The sequence below is a fragment of the Anastrepha ludens genome, chromosome 3 (genome assembly GCF_028408465.1).
Source record: "Anastrepha ludens isolate Willacy chromosome 3, idAnaLude1.1, whole genome shotgun sequence".
Classification (NCBI taxonomy): domain Eukaryota; kingdom Metazoa; phylum Arthropoda; class Insecta; order Diptera; family Tephritidae; genus Anastrepha; species Anastrepha ludens.
In genome coordinates, this window is record NC_071499.1 from 120,810,827 (window position 1) to 120,832,357 (window position 21,531).

The following is a 21,531-nucleotide window of genomic DNA, read 5'->3' on the forward strand; positions in this document are numbered from 1 at the left end:
TTGAGCGTGATCGCGGAAACCAATAGAAGGTGGTCTCTGACTACTACCTGCAGGGTATCCAAAGCGCTCTGGGCAAACGAGCGCAGATCTAAGTGGTTTAAGCAACTTAGGGGAAGGAAAACGAATGCAGTTATCACAAAGGGCCTTAGGGCTACCGAATGGAAGGAAAACAAATGCAGTTTTCACAATGAGCCTCAGGGCCACCGAGTGACTTGTCTTAGACAAGCAACCTGGGTAAATAGTGCGAATAGTGTATCAAAAATAGTAAAGGTAAAATAAATAAAGTTTATTGGTGCTCAGAATTTTATAATACAATTTAATTGGGCTGGGAGCTTTTTCTAATACATCTTAATCCTCTAAAGTCTACACAAATGGGCATTTTTGGCCCTTTCGCATCGTTTCCGATGCCATTTCAATCAAGTTTGCCTGGATGGCTATCCGACAAAGTTAAGAATGTAATATTTTATAAAAACTATTGTCCAAGTACGGCAAGCTTTGTGTGCGCAACTGAAATCGATTCCTTGATGTGCTGACCCTGCATTTTCAGTTTTTTCTTTCACACGTCACTCCATCTCTCCGCTGCTTATTCCGGATTTTGAGTTGTGCCTTGAATGAGCATCAGGGTTTCAACAACTGAAAGAGGCATATTGACAATTGTCAGTCCATTACCATCGCGGCGCAGCCTACCAACACAGCGGAAATTTTAAAATTACTGGCAGTTATTGAAATACGAGACAATGCGATATGGTGAATGAGAAGACTTTGCATTGAGAGTATTGTTGACAAGCCTGTTGGCTCACTTCGCTTGTTGTTGAGGCAGGCAGCGGAAATCGCTTTGAAATGTCACATTGGCGAGGTTTGTTTGTGATAAATGTTTGCAATGCAAATAAAGAGCATATCGCGCAGAATTCGTAATGAGGTGGGGATTGGTTTATTTCTGCATTGCAATTTTCTAGTGAGTAGTGTAAGTACAGATAGTAAGTCCATACTCAACTGATTAAAAGGTTCATTTCGAATTCCAAATATGCAACTTCCTACTGCGCACGCGTAATCCGCAGCGGCTCAGTGACCGGAAGACAGAAGTTTGTTGCAAGAATATTAATAACTTTTAAGCATTTTTTGTAATTTATATACTACCAATATTTTTAGAGAAGCCTAACCACTTTTAACAAATTATCTCTGCCTCTTTCTCATTGCAGTTTTGTCATGTTTCGTTTGAGTTTGCATTTAACATTTAACCACCAACGCTTGCAATTCAACTGAGCTAAACACTTTCCATTGAACCTCCGGTGCCGCGCGCTCACAAATGTCTGACGAAGTGCCTTCAGGGCGCTTATCGCAAATTTTCGATTCGCTCACCAATCTACAGCAACAGCAAATACTGCAAGCGCGCCGCCGCTCCGCCTCTTCTTCGTCGCCTTCGCCCGCTAGCTCTGGGCGCGTCACGCCATCCACTGCCCAGGCTGGCCCACAACCATTTGCTTTTCATCACCAACACTTCAGCAATCATGCGCATACGTACTATATGCGCGCACAGGATGGAAATGCCTATTTGCATACCTTTCCGGCGGCGGCGGCGACGCAAGCGCATCATCATCATCACTTGCATCACATGCAATCAGCGACGCATTACTATGCCCAGCAGCATCAGCAACACGCACAACACCAACAGCAGCAGCACCAGCCGCAGCAACAGATGTACTGTGGCGCGCAACAACAACAACAACAAATGTCGTTGCCACCTATGTATGCCTCACAATCGTTGAATTCCTCGCCTTTGCTCACCAAACGTGCTACATCATTTAGCGGCAATATACCGCTAACGCGTCCGCATTGTGAAAATTTCGCCGCGATGCGCATCTCAGCAGCAACAGCAGCGGTTGCTGGCGGTAGCGGTGTTTCACAGTCGACGCCAAATAGTCCGCGTTTAATGCCGCGGCGCGCGCAGCGTCCACCGCCTATACCGGCAAAACCAAGCGCGGCAACGTTGCAAAGCGTCAGCGCCGGCTCCGGTACCTGTAGTAGTGGTGCTTCAGCGGTTGATAGTAGTAGTGCAAGTGCTAACGCGGGTGCTATGGCTAAGAAACCTACTGCCAGCGATAGTCGCGCTTCGGAAAAGTCAGACTCAAGCGTCACTGCGACGATTAATCCCGGTCTGGCCGCTTTGGATACCGATGCGCCTTGGCCGCATTTCTCGACGCTCACCGAACACTTGGATGTGCATCAGGTGAACAACTATGCGCAACCAGTGCCAGAGGTGAGTCTAGTCTAACCTAGTATTTGTATAAACTTAAACACTAAGCGCACAGAGAGGGGCATGAACTTGAAAGAAAGTTTCCTAAGCGCCTTGCGTACGCGCACAGGGACATATCTGAAAGATACCTATGCACAGTTATAAGACGTTGAGCTCTTCATTATCTGGTAAAAACTTGTAGACCTTCTGCAAAAAAAACTACCTGAGAGTACTTCAGTCAGCACTGCTTTTCATGTTAATCAAGCTAAACCTTCCTCATCGACTCGTATATCCTATAACCATAGATAAGTCTGTCATTGTTTTGTGTAGCAGATTTTTTTTCCTTTTTTTGCAGTAGTTAGGGAAAGGCTCCCTTTAAATTTGACACCTTTGCATATCTGCCCATCTGCTCTTCCTAGTCTAGGAAAGGAGAATTGAATTTCGCTATGGATTGACCCAGCGGGCATCCGTATACCAGAAGTCATTCACACAGGCTCCCGATTTAGTTAAAAGTAAACCAGGAACAACTATTTCCGCACCAAGGGTTCGATCTTCGTCTTATTATCTAAATTGTTTTCTTGGAACCCGAAATTCTTTGATCTGCCTGGTATAATTTAAAGAAGGACATCTTCGTGTTTAACTTGAAAAACCCAGAAACGTGCCTAATGATTGGAGGTCAGAAAATACCAGTGTTAGATAAGTTATATAAGGTGGATTTAGTTTAATAGTGAGGTCTTGAGCTGAGTGCATTATATGAAATGAAAATTCTTCATCCTCAATTCCTGTTGTCCTGAATGGTGCAAAGGGCGTTACGCACGTCGAGTTTGAAAGTTCAGAATTTATGTTTATATACATATATACATAAAAATAGGATTGAAAACCAAATATTAGTATAAGAGCAGCTGAACCAATGACTGATCCCAAAACTATTAGATGTTTTAAGAAGCTTCCAACATGGACAAGGTATTAATTCGAGTCTCTTATAGCAAAAAGCTGTCTACAAATTATCACAATGCTTTTGCGATACAGCAAATTGGAGATGAGAAGGTGAAATACGGGCCACCTACTACATACCTACATATATTGCACAGAACCAAATTTTATCTCATAATCTAGCAATAGTTTGCAATGCTGATTAGACAGAATAATAGTTAAATCCATTTCGCTATAACTGAAACCAAAGAAGTCAACGAATTGCTTTGAAAAGGTTCCATTCTTCATTTCCACTCCAAGGTTCTAAGTACCATTTTCATGTCACCTCTTTCTGCTTGGCATAGAATATCATTAATCAATTGGTACGTTTCGAAAAATCAGACTAATACCAGAAAACACATAATGTTAACTGTGCTATCATACACTGGTTGATGTGGAGAAAAAGCTCTAAGGGTTGTTTGTATTGCCAGAAGGGTTGTCAGAACTTCAGATCTTTCCGTACAAGCCACTTGGTATATTTCAGAAACCCAGATCAAAATTTTGCAGATAATTTGTAGATCAATCATGAAATGTAAAACGCAACAGAAAATGTGCTATCTTACACTAATCGAGGTGGAGTACAAATCCATATTAAAGCCCGAAGCAAGAGCTGATGATGGTCAACAACTAAAGGACTCACTTAACTACACCCCAGTTTGTATATGCAAATAGACGGCGAAAATATCTGCGATCTCAAAAAGTGAATGTGACGCATTCACCCAAAACTCAAATTGAATACCAGACCTGCTATTTGGTTAATTAAAATCAAGTTCATACAAATGATTTGAAAGACGACGAGAAATAAAAGTGTCAGTGGCAGTAAGTTGACCGTAAAATGCATAGCAATGAAAGCCGATGATGAACCTGGTTACACAATTAGGAAGCATGTGAAAGTCTTTAGGTTCTATCGGCCGTATTGTGTGGAAGACTGTATTCCACCACCAACCAACTGAATTAGACCTTATCAGTATGTTTTCGGACCGGAAAAATCGCCAATTGACCACATATTCACAATACGCCAGGTCTTGGAAAGGACCCATGAAAAAAGAATCGACTCACGCCATCTTTTCAGCGATTTTAAAGCCGCAACCGACAGCATGAAAAGGAGTTGCCTATAGGCCGCAATGTCTGAATTTGGTATCACCACAAAACGATTACCGTTGTGCAAGATGATGTTGTTCGATGCCAGCAGCGTTGGCAGAATTGGTAAAAAGCTCTCGCGCCAATTGATATCAAATGAAGTTTCCGACTAGCCCGCTGTCAATTGAATAGTAAAGTCCTCTTTGGACGAACAAAACTAACACTTTATAAGGGTCTCATTATGCTCGTCCTATTGTATGGCGCAAAAACTGACACGAAGACAACAAGGGGTCGCTTAGAGTGTTTGAAAGAAAATTTCTGCGGAAGACTTTTTGAACTTTTGCACTTTGCCGATGAATATCGTAGGCGATGGGACAATGAGCTATATAAGCTTTCCGACGACATAGACATAGTGCAGCGAGGCTCCGTTGACTAGATCATATCGTCCGGATATAATCGCGCCGGCTTTTAAAGTATTCGATGCGCTAAAGCTGTTTGCGTGGCAGTGGTACCAGAGGAAGAGTGTGTTAGAAAGATCAGGTGGAGAAAGACTTGGCTGCACTTTGTGTGTCTAATAGACGCGAGTAAGAAACGACTGACGCGCATGGTTAATCTCGGCCAAAATCGGCTAAGTGGTTAAGAAGAAGAAACAAAGCGAAAAGTCTGATAGTTAATGGGCCAAACAAGAAGAAGAAGAAAAGATCTTTAATTAAACCTGATTTTTTTTAGCTTACCAAACTAAAGGTAAGCTAAGGGATAGATATTCTAAAGATGACAAAACCTCAGCGCTCAAACTTCGTTGGTGTCCTCACGGGCACTATCCGCTTGGTATGCACGCTGTTAGGTTTGGAATTATTTCGGGTTCTTTTTGCGTCAGCTGTATGCAGGATGAATCATCTCAGCACCTGCTCCTTAGCTGTCCCGCTCTCGCGTGACTAAGATTTAAGCGTCTTGGTTCTCACTTCTTTCCTATGTCTGCTGATGTAGCAGATCTTGATATCAAAAACCTGGTGAACTTCATCAGCAGCGTAAAGCGGTTAAATTATCGCGAATTAGTCACCCTTCGTAATCCACAAATATCCAATATTTTGACCAATTTATTTTTTTCTTTTTAATGTTCATTATTTTTGTATAAAAGTATAGCTCATTGTCTAATGAAAACCACATAAATTCAAGTCACAGACTTTATTCAAAATTGAACAGAATTCCACAAAATGTTCATCACATTTCTACGGCATGAGTACCGAAATTTACAGACTTAGTTACACTATGATCGGTGTAGTAGAGTTTGCAGCTATCGTAAAATAAAAGGTAAAAAAAACAATAGTAAAATGAACTGTGCCTACCATCCGATTGATGAGTCGGTAAGGTATTCGCCAGATAAGGTAATCATTTTATAGAAAATTCTTTGACTATTCTGGAACATTTCTAAAACTTTGTGGAAGAAGAGAGGAAAAAAAGAGTTTCTAATTATGACTAAGTAAATTACAGCTCAAAAATTTAAACATTCACTGAGTCAATCCTACTCACTGAAATGAAAAAAACGTATAGAAGAAAAAAGGGACTCGAATTAAATTTTTTCACTTTTTTTTTAAGTTTTTAAAATTTAAACATCTTTTTGTATAAAATTTTATTGCTAAAATTAAAAAAGAATTTAATTTCTCAAAAAAAAAAAAGTATTGTTTAAAATTAAATTTTAAATATATTTTTTGTATAAAAATGCCTTTCTTTACCATTAGATTAACTTTGTGTTAAACTTTATAAGAAAAATACATTTCTGAAAAAAAAATTTAATTAAGTTTTATTTAAAAACAGTTTTTATCTTTTTGCATAAATTTTATTCGATTTAGTGTAAAATTTTCAAAAAAAAAAATTTTTTTAATACATTTTTTATTATAGCTTCTTGTTTAAGTATAAAAAAGCCCTTCTTATCAATCGATTAATTTTAGAGACAAATTTTTAAAGAAAAAACATAAAATAAAGGAGTTTTATTTAAATAAATTTTTCAACATTTTGTTTGTATAAAAATGTCCTTAATTAATTCTTTAAATTGATTAATAATTATTTTCACTTGATGCTCTTATTGATAGTATTTCTCTAAATTTTAAAATTAAATTCCCTTACCTTATTCCATTTAAATTTCTAGATTAACTGGCAAGAACGCTGTCTGGAACTTCAGCTCGAACTGCATCGCTCTAAGAATCAGGCGGGCCGCATACGTGATATGCTGCGTGAAAAGGTGAGTTTCCCTTTTGTGGCAAACAGAAAATACTTTTGAATAATGCAAATTCTTTGTCTAAAAGTAGACCGACTAGACAAATGTTGGTTCTAAAATCTTTCTCATGTTTTAGAGCCACTGCTCGTGTACGCTGTCACGCATAATGAATATTTAGTCCGCCTTTGGGAATAACTAAAATGAACGTACGAACAGACATGACTGCAGACGATGGAACAATGAAAATATTACAACAACAAAAAAATACAAAAATTAAAAACAGAAATCCTATTCGCAATGTTTGTCGCAAACAACTGGCGACATGTAGCCGCAAAAATTAATAGAGCGAAATAAGAAAGAATGTTGAGGATTTGACAGAGGCTCGCATTGGTGAATGTAAGCGTCGCCCAAGAATGTCCTTGATTTTTGTGCAAGTGGTGCAAGTGGTGCAAGTGTATGTGTATCATGGCAACCGTTTCGCTTGCCGGCGTTTCATTTATCATGCCGACGGTCATTAATTCGCTATGCATATGTATTTGTATGTGTATGTATTTGTATGAATGTAGTTATGTATGTATGTATTTGCGTTTATATCCGTTTATATGTATGCCTCTGCGATGGCATGTTTCGTGAGTGGGAGCTGTGCCCACCGCTGTCAAATATTCTTTAATCTTCATCAAAGGCTCATACGCACATTCGGCCTCACATGCACACACGCACACATGTTCGAAGGCTCTCCAACGCATATTAGCACGCTCACGTGCAGGCGCGCGGCAAAAAAAAAAGCATCAACATAGAACTTGTCATAACCAGCTGGCGTGGAAATGCCGTAGGCACAGTGCATTATTTGGGTGCAAAACTAATTGCGAGAAAAATTTTAAAATGCTGAAAGATATTTAAGTAAAAAAATTAAATTCCAATGATGTTTCCTTTTAGTATTTGCTTCGGCATGAAATACAGGCAAACTTGTTTTTTTATTTTTGGTGGAAAATTCATTTGAAAGAAACAATCTAAAAAATTTTAAAATCTAACGTTTTTTTGACAGTTCATTTTAAAAATAAAGAATAAAATAAAGACGCAGCAAAAATTATTTTTGTGAGTTTGATTTTGCGAAAATTGGAAGTAGCTTAAGTAAAAAACGCGTTGATATTTTCATTATTTGTTTTTAATTTTAATTGAAAAGTTCAATTCAAAAAATCTAGAAATTTAAAAATAATGTTTTTTTTTAATTCGTAGCAACAAAAAAGGCATAAAATAAATGCATGGCAAAACAAAGTCTAGGTGGAAAATTCAATTTACTTGAGGATGTTTGAAAAAATCTAAAAATTTAAGAATGCATTTTTTCAATTCCTAGCAAAAATGCAAAATAAAATTAATGCACTGCGTTCTCGCGTTCTTGGCAGAAAATTCAAGAAGAAAATCCAGAATGTTTGAAAAAATATAGAAATTCGAAAATCTAACTTTTTTGACAGTTCGTTGCCGAAATGAAGTATAAAATAAACGCACTCCAAAGATATTTTTTTGATGAGTTTTACTTTGTGACAATGGAAAATTTTTTAAGTAAAACTTAAAAATGTAATAAATACCCCCACATTTTGGTTGGGAAATTATTTATTGTTAAAATTTTAATTGAAATAAGTTTTATTTAAAACCATTTCTTTACATATCTTTTTGTATAAAATTTTATTGCCAAAATTTAAAAAAAATTATAATTTCTCAAAAAAAGTTTTATTTGAAATTAGTTTATTTTAATTATTTTGTGCAAAATTGATTTATTTTAAATTAGATTAATTTAGTGTTAAAATTAAAAAAAATACATTTTTCAAAATAAAAATTTAAATAAGTTCTATTTAAAAACATTTTTTTAAATATCGTTTTATATAAATTTTAGTAGTTTTAGTGTCAAAATTTCAAAGAAAAAAAAAGTAATAATAAAAAATAATTAAAAAAAAAATTTAATTTCTCAAAAAAAAGTTTTATTTAAATAAAATTTTTAATATATTTTTGTGGGTAAAAAAAAAAGATTTGGTGAAAAAGAAAAAATTATTTAAAAAAAAAGTTTTTATTAAAAACAAAAAGTTTTTTTTAATGAATTTTTTGTACAAAAATGCCTTTCCATACCATTAAATTAATTGAGTGTTAAAATATCAAAGAAAAAAAAAATTTCTGCGAAGAAAAATTCAAAAAAGTTTTCTTTTAAAATTTTTTTAATAAATTATTGTAAACATTTATTAGTTTTAGTGTCAAAATTTGATAGCAAAATATAATATATTGTAGTTTTTCGTTTAAGTATAAAAAATACCCTTCTACCATTTGATTATTTTAGTGCCAAACTTTCAAAAAAAAAAAAAAATTAAAAAAAAAAAAAGCGTCAAAAAACGTGTTTAAGATATTTTTATGTATAAAAACGTCTTCCTTAAAATATCAAAAAAAAAAAATAAGATTGTCAAAAAAAGAAAAAATTAAAAAAACTCTTATTTTAAAAAAATTTTGTAATATAATATTTTTTTTGTATATAAAAATGCCTTGCCATAGCGTTAGTTTAAATAAATGTTAAAATTTCAAAGAAAAACACATATCTCAAAAGGAAAATTTAATTAGTTTTATTTAAATATGTATTTTTTGTATAAAAATGCTTTAAGGCTTAATTTTAAGAATAGATTTTAATTAATAGACCTAAATGAAACGAAAATTAAATTACCTACAAATTTTTTACGCATTTATAATTTAGAATGAAATTTTTGATATTTTAAATTAATTTAAAATATAAGAAATTTTGCCCCCACTCCACTAACTATTTGGCAGCTGATAGCAAGCTTATATTTAGTTACCTATAAAAAACATAGTTTAAATATTAATTTAATTTAATTTTTTGTTGTAAAGTAAAAAGAAATGCCCTGCAATTTTGTTTCTGTTGACAACGTAAAGTGTCTCTCAACAATTTTCCTCAAAACAAGCACCGTTTAAGCCAATTCCAACATGTATTTCATTACTATACTTAAAAAATATTTAATCAACCCCTTTTTAATTGCATATTTCAATGCATCAGTTCTACCACAATTACCCATTTCAAGTTGCTCTCCTTCACCTTTTACTACCAAAGGGGGCAGCCATGAATATTTACCGCAGTTCGTATCAGAAATTTGAACGCTTTCCGCATACTAATTCACTGCCAAAAATTTAACCCTAATAAAGCTGTCATTGATCACACCAAAGACAACCCCAACTTTTCACAGAAGCAGAGGATTTTAATTTTTCAATTGCTTAATAATATTTAAGCCATTTTAATAAATAAATTTTACGACTAAACACGCACAGAATATACGCGAGAGAAAAAATCAATTTAACCACTTGTCATGCTTAATGAATGCCAACGAGCGTGGAATACGAGTATGATATTGAATTAAAAAGCGGTTAATATGGGATAATTGATTTTGAAAAGGGTGCGTGCGGGTGTGTAGCCTGCTTCTGAAGGTGTACCCGTACATTTGTTTGAAATAAGGAGGAAAGCAAAGAAGTTGAGAAGTGCGAATTACTTTCTATTTTTTTTTAGTGATTTTGCTTACCTTTTTGATAATTGAGTTCAAAATCTTGAATGTTTTAAGTAGTTGGGTGTTTAGTCGAGCTCTTTCTCCGATTTGTGAGGTGCGTCTTGATGTTTTTCTACGAATGAAGGGACCTACAGTTTTATGCCGCCTATAAACGGCAGACAATTTTTCGTGAGAGAATTTCACATGGCTGAAATACATCTGGCGAGAACTATTAAAATATAACTTTTTCTATTATTAGTTAGTTGCAGTAGTAATTTTTGTAAAAAATCAATGCCATGTAGTTGGCTGATTGGGAAAAATCATCTCATAATATCTCTGGCACTCTTTCGTACTCATTGTAAAAAAGCGTATAGAATGGAGCCCGATATTTAGAATGGAGCTCAATATTTAGTATGGAACTCAATATCTAGCAATGGTGAGTCTATTAGAACACTTTATGGTACAAGTTCTCTTTGGTCTAACCTGGCCGAAGCTGAAGCAAATTTTTGCTAATCATTAAATACAACTCATTAAGTTGGTGACCTCTCCTTGCTTATTTTACTTCCAGAAATATTTCAAGTCACTCCTAAGCACCAGCGTGAATTTAATTATTTCTATTTGCTGATGACGGCTTGATTGAGGCTCCAGTGAAGTCATCGAGAAGTTATGTTAGGAAGGAAACAGGGTTAGCTCGCTGTTTGACTTTGAAAGAGGCGAGTGCTAGTTGGCATTTAAGAGTGCGTGGAGTTGATCTGAACTGGAAAATGAGTGCATTTACTGCAAATGCTGCTCTTTAGAAGAACCTACTTAAGATTTCCAAGCTCATGGGATTTCTATCAATTTTTTCATAAGGATGTTGAGAACTGCAACGCATGTGAAATAGACTAAGCTTGATTTTGATCGTAAGTACGATCTCAATGGATGAATTTTATTAGTTGCCCAAGTCGGCTCTTGCATAAACAGGTCAGTTAGTGCTGGCATGAATAGCTACCTTAGCAAGCTCATCGGCTCTCTCATTTCTTTCTACTCCTTTGTGTCCTGGTATTCAGTAAATAGGGTCCTGCCCATTTCTGCAGAGTTCGTTCAAGTTGGATTTGCATTTTTAAACACATTCCGAGATAGTCCAAGGAGCCATAATTGCTTTAACGGCCGCTTGGCTATCAATGAAAATGTTTGTCTGAGTTCTAAGCGGAGTTAATGCAAGAACCAATTCAGCTGCCTTTGAGCCTACTTTGCGGCATAGATTTCTGCTTGAAATATATTACAGTAATTAGGGGGTCTAAACGACTTTTGGAGAACAAATTGCGCAGAAAAGGTAGCCACTTCTACTCCTTCCACCATTTTAGTTCCATCTGTAAAGAAATTGTATGAATGGAATGTGGATTCTAGACCTTTCTGCCATCTATTTTGCTCTATAATGATAATAGACTTTTTGCCAAATTTAATTCGTGGAATGATGTAGTCTAACATACCGCTTGAATCCAGAATACTGCTGTAACCAGAAAGCCTCTGTGAGAATTGTGTTATGATTTTCAGTCTTAGAGCAGATCTTTTGGCTGAATTTCTTACTACTACTTTGCTTGGATGTTAGTTGAGAATTCTTTCTATCGGAGTTGTGGTGCTGGAGTTTTGGTCATAGCGCCATTTCCCCGATAACGATCACAAATTTCTAAGATTCACTTTCGACAGTTTACTTTGTTCAAAACTCTAACAAATCTTCAACTTGTCAGCTTTTAGCCCTTAAAGATAATGTTGCTGAAAAAATGATTAGCTGGTCCGCTCTACATTGTGCAGCGACAATAGACAGTCGTTTCTGCCGCACTCATGCCTGTTTCAACACTCTCGTATAGCTCATCGTCCCTCCTGTTGAAATTGTTGCTGAAATTAAAAGAAAAAAATATTACGACTTCAAATACAGCTCCAAACTTCGCCTTAGATTTTGGTTATTATAAAGGGTGTTTTTTTAGAGGTTAGGTTTTCAAGATGAAATTAAACGTATATAATTTAATGTTATGGCCAAGAATTTAGCTTTATTATAAAGATAAGGGTTTGCCATTATGTTTTAAAAATGATTTCGGGCAAGTGGCCGCCGCGACTGGCTCGAATAAATTCCAGCCGAGAGGCCCAATTTTCGACCACTTTTTGTAGCAAATGGGGGCCGTATGTCAGCAATAACGCGCCGAATATTCTCTTCCAAGACGTCAATCGTCTCGGGCTTATCTGCGTAGTCCAGCGGTGTTATATCGCACGATCTTGGAGGCCAGGCCACAGGTCCACGGCGCGAGATAATGCGCTCACCAAAAGTTTCCTTCAATAAATCGATTGTTGCGTTGGCTGTGTGGCATGTAGCGCCGTCTTGTTGGAACCAAAGGTCGTCCACATCAACATCGTCCAAGTAAGGCACGAAAAAGTCATTAATCATGGCTCTATAGCGCTCTCCATTGACTGTAACATTATAGCCGGCTTCATTTTAAAAGAAATATGGACCAATGATTCCCTCTGCCCATAGAGCACACCAAACAGTGACTTTTTGAGGATGTAACGGCGTCTCAGCAATGGCTTGTGGATTATGTTCACTCCAAATGCGATAATTTTGCTTATTGACATACCCATTCAACCAAAAGTGAGCTTCATCGCTGAACAAAATTTTCTTGTGAAAATCGGGATCGGTGGCCATCTCTTGAACGTGCGACGTGCTTGATCAGGTGTAAGTCTATTCATTATGAAATGGCAAACCAAACTGAGCATAAATCAAGTGACAGCTGTCAAAAAGACCATCTACGAAAAAAGTAGTGCCAACTTGAAAACCTAACCTCTAAAAAAAACACCCTTTATCTCGCTATAATTATTTTTCTTCTTTTCCTTATTTATAGGCATAGTAGCCAATTTTCGGGTTTGATCGTTCTCAAGAAATCGTCAGTAATTTCTCTTTCGCAATAACTGACACTGAAGAGGAATTAAAAAATCGTTCAAATCTGTCTCTACTCGGCCTCTTCAAGGCAGTGGTCTTTTTGTCCTTCCTCCGCCAGCACGTACAGGTATTGTATTGAATATCTTCAGAGCAGGAGCGTTCAAAATATCCCGAAATGGCGTCCATGGCGTGGTAGACATCGTGTGGATGTTTTTTGCATTGACGCCATCCGCCAGCTTCAGCCCTATGGCTGAGGTTGGATAACGAGAATTTACTAATTTGGGACTGCTTTTATCGAGGAGATGGGCTTGGGACTATCATACAATTTTACCGAGGATCTCTGTCTGGGACCCACTGGTAAAGTCGGGTAGGTGACAGAATCTTCTTATATTTTGTGGAAGTAAAGAAGAAGTTGTAAATGAAGTTTCCAGTAGAATATATCTAATTCTCTATACTATTTCGAAGGAAGACACCTTCGACGTCAGTGAAATTCCGCCGGATAGAGTGGAAAAGCAGGGAAAATATCTTATTGTGTTTGTGCAAGTAATTTCTCAAATATATATTATATATATTATATTTTTTTGTTTTCCTAAAATCTTTGAAATATTCGCTTTCCTCAGAAGGACGATTTTTCTAGAGTTTCCATTCAGATTTTATTAAGTTAGAAACCAGCTTCTCTAAGATTTCAGGTTGCAATAACGACTACTTCTCGCGTTATAGGTCAAGCGCAGGTAGACTCAGCATCGAAGTTTGGTTGAGTGCCGGTAGGTATAGAACTTGCCCTCCGATTTACGCATGACACTGTGCGCCACTTTGCATGCCACGCTGTTGCTTAAGAACTTTTGTATATACATACATTTTATAATGAAACAAAATTAATTTTTATTTTGGTTTAATTTTTAATTTACTTTATTTTTATTAATTTTATTACTCAAAATGTAAAAAATACAAGAAATATTATTAATCAGCTCTTTTTACTTTACCATACAAAATTTGTATTGTGACCCCTAGTCGTTCCACTCATGTGGCTGTAACGCTATTTCATGCGCAATTTTTTTGCGGTACTAAACTTGTATTTTATTACCTTACAAGAATGTTGCAATATGTTTGGCCATAATTTTACTGCGAAATACATTTATGCAGTTTACGGTTTTTGGTTTTGGAACAGCTTTACTTTTTGGCAGCCAAGTCGCCTAAAATGTTGATACACTCAGCTGAATGCTTTTTTGTTTTTATGGTTTGGAATTTTTCTTTTGGCAAAAATATGTTGCTGTAATAATTTTTTGGTAGAAAGCAAACATTTGCAGAACAATATTTTGGGTAAAAAAAGAAGAAAACGCTAAATTGGTAAAGGCCATCCGTACTTGGGCCAACAATACCTGCATAATCTCGACGTCTGTACTCTGCTCTCGCTTACGTAGGGTGCTTAACTATTGGCAGCTGCCCTCCCTTTCCTCTTTCATCACTCTGACGTAGCTCTCCTTTCCTTGTGTCCAGTTTTTTCTATACCTCACACCTCGATCTGTACCTCCTCCTGCCCTTATCCTGTGTATTTTTCCCTACATCTTTCTATTCCTACTCTATTTTCCCCTCTTTCTTCCATCCCCTCTATCTCTCTCTCTCCCTCTCTTTCTCTCTTTCTATTTATCAACTTCCCTCGTACCTCACTTTCTCTCACCTGCCCTTGCCAACTCGATATTCCCTCGCCTGGGCACCTGGCCAATTGTTCTTTGCATTGTTTGACATTTTACTGCATATTTGCAGGCGTAACATTGTTGCCCAAATGCCTCAGTTTGGCAACTTATATTGTTGCTACTTGTACTGTATATTGCCAGTGCTTTTATTGTCTCCTTTCTATTGAAGTATTTTCACTTTTATTGCCACTGCGCTTGTTGTAACACAACTATTTATGGCCATACAAATTGCAAGAGTCGCGAGCTCGATAAATTGGCGCACTATGTTTCCCTTGTGTTGCGGTTAAGTTATAATATTATTGATGTAGATTTTTTTGGAGTTCAAAAACTTTTTATGTGGCCACAAGTGGGATACTTTTCTTCCAATTAGTCGAGATGAATAATTCACATGAAAGCCATAAATTTTGTAGCTCATTTTTAAAGTGGAAGACTAGTCTGATATCTTCAAAAATTGAGCTCACACGAAAGGAGGGTAGTTTGAAAAGTCAGTGCAAAAATAAAAACTATTTCATTGCTTGTGGTGAACCTGTTTTATTTTTCGGCATAGTCTCCTTTTAAACTTATACACTTCGTTCAACGTTGTTCTAGTTTGTTGCTGCCTTCCGACTTATCGGATTCGTCAAAGTCTAAAAAGAGTCATCCGTTTCTGCAATCACCTCTTCGTTTGAATGAAATCTTTCTCCCGCCAAATTGGGAAATAAGTAATAGTCCGAGGGATCCCAAGCAAGTCTGGAGTTTAAAGAGGAGATGGGGAGGGTTGAGTATTTGTGGACTATGAACGGTGACTAATTTGAGGTTGTGTTAGCAGTTAGTTTAATGCTGCTGATGAAGTTCATCAGATTTTTGATATCAAAACCTACTATGTCAACAGGCGCAGAAAAGAAGTGAGAAACAAGATGCTCAAATCTTAGTCCCGCGAGAGTGGGACAGTTAAGGAGCAGGTGCTGAGATGATTCCACCTCATCCTCCATACAGCAGACGCAAAAAGGATTCGAAGTACTTCCGAGTCTCACGGCATGTATTCCCCGCGGATAGTGCCTGTGAGGATGCCCACAAAATTCGAGAGCTGAGATTTTGTCATCCTCAGAATATCCCTCGAACGCCTCCGATCCAAACGTGGCCAGAAATATTTCGCGACCTTGCACGTTCGTGTATTGGCTCAGCGCTCGCTGAGTTGGTGCAAAGCTCATCCTTCCAGGAGTAGAGCACAGATTGTCAAGGGGATCTCGATCTTCTCCCTTCACGGGCACACTACCCAACAGGTCCCTTGTCTGGCCAGCTCGTCGGCTTCGCAGTTCCCAGCAATGTCACTATGACCAGGTAGGGGAGATGTGAAACGATTTCGAACCCTATTTCCATTAATTTTGCGACCACAACTGCTGAGGCGTGAGCTGGTGCGTTCTCGTGATGAAAAAGGAAAATCACTTAACCTCCCCAATTCAAACGAATGACAAACACAAATAAATAGACCGATCTGACTGAAACTTGTTGTGTACTCGTATTCTTCCAAACAGAACCTCGATATGCGCCAGTAGTGTCATCTCTTTGACTGTGCATGGACTTTTCAAACGACCTCCGTATTGCTTGGAGTTCACGAGCTCAAGGCTTATCATTATTAGAATATATTAGAATCAGCAGACCGCTTATTACCTTCACAGTTTTATATTGGTTGAAGGCACCTGTATGGCTGTGTGTCTCGGAAGTTGAGAGTTGTGCACATCGAGAAGGGATAAGATGATCTTTCACTTCCGACCGCTACAAGTAACCGAAGGGAATCTGGCTCGTCGAAGCCAGTGATTTGATAAGAAAATAATACTTCAAAGATTGACGATTGTATCTCTTAAGATTTTTATGCAGCTGATGCAGTCTTTTTTGTTGTTGCTTAACAAACGCCTGCCTTTTTGGGCCCAGCCTCAAAGAAAAAATGTGTCATACACCATGCGAACTACGTCTCACGCATCGGTTGAACGAAGGAAGAGTAGTGGTTGAGTTATTATTATAAAAAAATAAATCTAAGCTGACTTAGAATCTAGTAGAGATTACTTTAAGGTGATTTGACCTTCAAAATCAAAATTTCTATAGAGTTCTTAACTAAGAAGGAGTGTGACTTGAACATTAAAGGACCGGTTACATTACGTCGCTCGGGCATTCGATGCCGTAATATTTTCGCCTAATACTAGTGAAAGCAAGCCGTTCTTTCTGGCAAAGTGTATCACTAACTTTACGAGGTGTGGTAGATAATTTTCGAAAATCTCTCAATAAAATCCAAGCAAGCAAAGTCATGAGTATAATTTTATTGTGCGGCCTCGCAATAGTCTCTCCTCAGTATTGCGTCACGACGTTGATTTCACGATTGGAATCAGCGTTGCTTATCCTTCGCAGTAAACCCCTTCAGCACTCACAGCTTCCTCAGTCTCCTGTACGTTGTCCTGATGGGTTCGCTTGAGCTGCAACTTCATTCAGAAGAATTAGGGAAAACACCAAAGGACCAGCTCCTATTGAGGATAGTAGAGCTCTTGGTAATTTATATTTCCTTGTAAATAAGACGAGTTTCGCTTGAGAGGATTTACCGATAGGCCGCATAAGTTCGCTACCCAACTAACAACCGCGTTTAGGTATACCTGTATTAAATCGTACAGAGGATTCAGAAACTTGCGTCTAACTATTAGTGCCACGTCTTCCGCGTAAGCAATCACTTTGCAGCACCTTGTCACCAGCTCGCCCAGCAAGTCATTGACAACGACTACTCAGAGCAATGGGGAGAGATCATCGCCTTGCGGAGTGCCCCTACCCATTTGATGGCGGAGAGAGACGCCGGCCCCCCTTCCCCACTCAGCCACGACCACTCTGTTGCTAAACGTTTTGTAGATAAACCCGATAAGGTCGGCTCCGACCCCAGTTTATCCACAGAGTTAGTGGTTGCCACCGAGAGGACATTATTAAAAGCTCCCTCAATGTCCAGAAGAGCCTCTACTTCAAACTCCTTTTGATAAAGGGACTCGTTTATATCTTTAACTGTTGTATGCCAGCGGAACGGTAGGTAAACGGATTATGGGAAATATGAAATTTCTTTGAGAATACATAAGAAATGATAAAATTCGATGGCTAATTCAAATTGGTATGAAACCTTACTTATTGAATTTTAATTTAAATATTTTTTAGAAATAACATAAGAAGTTCACTTCAAAAACTTTGCTTCGCATTCAGTTTGCTAAAAAGTCGTATATTGAGTTTGCCTACTTTCGAGCTGGCTCCACTTTAACTGGCTCCACTTTAAGTTTGCATATTTAAAGGCTGCTAATAAATTCATTGCCCTATGCATTTTGTATTCAAGTACAAGCGAACTGAAAATGTATGCGCGCAGCTATGAAATACTACTGAAAAACAAATACTCAGAAATCAGTGCAGCGTTGCATACTTTTAGGCGTATAAGCTGATACATTTTTAAACAACAGCGCAGCGCGTGAAAGCAAAAAGTGTTTGTAATCGAAATAATACTTTCAGGCACAAAATATATTTGCCTTTTTTTTTAATTCTTGCGAAACATTTTTTTCTTTTAATTTTATAATACTTTTTGGAACAAAATACATATTATATGTTTGATTTTCCACATAAAAACTTATGCGAACTTTGTTTTTTTAATATCATAAGAAATATTGTTTTTGTGTTGTTTTTATATAAAAAAGCAAAAATGCCTATGCGAAGCGATTTTTTATGCTAGAAAAAATTCACGCAAAAAAATATTTTCATGCAAAAGAAAAACTAAATTTTTCATGCAACAAAAAGAGTTGTGCAACAAAAAAAATCGTGCAAAAAATAAATATTGAAAAGCTTTTCATATGCACATAAAATATTCTTTCACCATTTCCGCTTCATACAAACAACTTTATCATGCATTTTTCGCGCTTCCGCGCCTTCATATCCGCTACAACTAGTTGAAATGGGAATTTATGGTTGATGGCGTTGTTGTTGTTGTTAATGTGTTTTGATTTTATTGTTGTTATTTTTCTTCTCCTTACTTTTGTTGCATATGAGGCTTATGATTGCATAAATACTGAATGGCAAACTGTCATTGTTTAACATGATTTGATGCGGTTGAAGTTGTCATCAAGTTTACATGGCAATGAGTATTTGCGTCGAAAGTAACGAGTACTTTTGCACCGGTTACTTGTGAAAAAGAATATGAATAATGGTAAAAGGAGTGAGGTTGATGGCTTTAGTGGGCGTTTCCTTTACTTAAATTTCAGTTTTTGTTAGCAAAGAGCGGTTACTCAGTAACTGCATACCGGTTACTTAAAAAAAACTGGTGAAATGCAAAATGTGGTGAATGAATAACTTTAGTTAACTTTCTTTTAATTCAATTTTGACTTTTATCAACAAAAAAGTTAGGTAAGTATGACAAATTTTAAGGAGCGAAAAGCGGTTACTCAGTAACTGCTACTTAAAAACTGATAAAATGGAAGGTATGGGAATTCGAAAGTGAGTTTAGTGAGCTTTTGTTTACTCCAAATTCGACTTTTATCAACAAAAAAGTTCTGTGAATGTGACAAATTCTAAGGTGCGATAAGCGGTTACTCAATAACTATCATACATACCGGTTACTTAAAAAAACTGATAAAATGGAAGATATGGAAATTCAAGAGGGAGTTTAGTGAGCTTTCTTTTACTCCAAATTCGACTTTTATCAACAAAACGCCAAGTGATGCTCAAGAGCGAAAAGCGGTTACTCAATAACTACATAACGATTACTTCTAAGCAATTTGAAGAAAGGAAATATTTCAAGATGAATTAAGTTTAACGAGGAATGCGAGAAAAAACATAGCGACTGAAATCAGTAATGACCTTTTCTTATTCCAATTTAATCTTCTTTGAAATAAGAGCCAAGAAATGATAATTTCAGGGCAGAAAAAACCGGTTACTCGCTAACCATTTACTTTTTAAAAAACACTACATGCTTTAAATTTTTTTTATACTCAAGGTTACATTTCTGTGTGTATTTGAGTAGTTTTTTCAAAAGAAAAAGTTTTCGTGTTGTCGTTGGGTAGCCATTTAATTTTGCATAAATTTTTTTTTATTGGAAGTTGTAAAATAATAGAACTACAGGGGTGCCTTTTACATGTCGGGATTTGGCAACCCTGGTGTTGCAATCTGGCAACTGACAGCTGTATCACAAAGTTTGACATTTTTTGGCTTTTACGTACTCAGAACGTTTTGAAATACCAGCGCTATTTGTGTTGTTTACAGTAACTTAAAAGATTCATCTCGGTCCAAAAATGGAATTAAATCGTGAACATTTTCGTGCGATTATTTTTTACAACTTTCGACGTGGATTAACACTAAGCCTACCAATATTTTATGTATTCCTATTCCTACCAATGTGGGTCAAATGACCCGTCTTTAAAATATTATATACATATATTATTAAGATCACATATATTTCTCGGTAAAACAATTAGCAAGAGAAAAATAAATCTTGAAAAATACATTCGATGTATTTTTTAATAAAAGTCGTGAAGGCAAACGACGATTTAATAATGTTATTTCTAAGAACTTCTGGCAAAAAGTTTAAAATGGGTCATTTGACCCGACCATGGTAGGTTTAGTGTTAACTCAGCAACATTGCATGGATGAACTTAATTCATTTTTTGGCGATGAAGCTCCATCAAGGACCAGTGTTTATCGATGGTATGGTGAATTCAATCGTGGTCGTAGTTCACTCCAAGACGAATTTCGTGAAGGTCGTCCAAAATCAGTTTTGTTCCGGAAACCATTGATGCTGTGCGCGAACTGATATTTCAAGATCGTGATGTGAGCTATCGTGAGATTGAGACAACATTAGGCATTAGTGAGACCAACATACATTCAATATTGCATAAACATTTGACTGTCAAAAAAATTTGTTCGCGTTGGATCCCACACAATTTGTCAATCGCTCAAAAAAAGGCTCGTGTCGATTGGTCGAAGGAAATGCTCAAAAAATACGATCGCGGGGCTTCGAAACACGTCTATGACATCGTGACAGGTAATGAATCATGGATTTACGCGTATGAGCCCGAAAGTAAACAGCAGTCGACTGTATGGGTGTTTCAAGATGAGCCAAATCCAACAAAAGTTGTTCGCGCACGAAGCACTTCCAAGCAAATGGTCGCCTGTTTTTTGGGAAAACTGGACATGTCGCACCGGTACCACTAGAACAACGCAGAACAGAAAATTCTGAGTGGTACACAACCATTTGTTTGCCAGCTGTCTTCCAAAAAATTAGGAAAACCAATCGCCAAAGACGGATCACTCTTCACCAGGACAATGCGAGCTCTCACACATCGGCTCAAACAACTGCATTTTTGAGCACCCAAAACATCGAATTAATGGGTCATCCGCCGTATAGTCCTGACTTGGCACCGAATGAAGAAGCGGTTGCCGCATTCAGAATGCATGTTTTGGAGGTACCTCATTCAGAGTGGCAAAAGTGCTTCGACAATTGGTGGAAACGCATGCAAAAGTGTATAGATCTTCATGGAGAATATTTTGAAAAACAATAAAGTGATTTTCGATGATTAAAATTTGTTTTTGTTCTCTAATCCCGACATATAAAAGGCACCCCTTAGTCAATAACAGCCAACAAATAGTAAGTGTGTTTTGATGACTATACCTTGTAGTGCTACCGGTTACCCGATAACCATTTGTCTTTATAAATGGATTTTTTGGCTTACGAAATGCAAAGCAAGCTCAGAATAGTAATAGAAAAATATATTAGTAATAAATTCTAAATAAGTGCATAAAAGAAAATAAAATTCGGAATGAAAACCAACCCGGTTAAACGGTAACCAGTTAGTTCTAAAATGGATTTCTTAACTATGGATGTTTTGTAGTGAAAATAATGTTGCACAAACGATGTA

General features: G+C 36.9%; 1 protein-coding gene across 8 annotated transcripts in view; it reads left to right on the forward strand.

The window, feature by feature from the left end:
* The window catches only part of LOC128858936 (transcription factor btd-like), a 63,637-nt gene extending 56,309 nt beyond the window's left edge, over positions 1 to 7,328 (forward strand). For 6 of the 8 annotated variants that reach the window (XM_054095532.1, XM_054095530.1, XM_054095529.1 and 3 more), the window contains 3 exons: positions 1,200 to 2,257; positions 6,432 to 6,524; positions 6,637 to 7,328. In XM_054095532.1, coding sequence (XP_053951507.1) covers positions 1,307 to 2,257; positions 6,432 to 6,524; positions 6,637 to 6,678 — 1,086 coding nt within the window. In that variant the 5' untranslated portion in view covers positions 1,200 to 1,306 and the 3' untranslated portion in view covers positions 6,679 to 7,328. Of the gene's footprint in view, positions 1 to 1,199; positions 2,258 to 6,431; positions 6,525 to 6,588 lie in introns of all 8 variants that reach the window. The other 2 variants (XM_054095536.1, XM_054095535.1) reach the window with 2 other exon arrangements.
* The last annotated feature ends 14,203 nt before the right edge of the window (positions 7,329 to 21,531 follow it).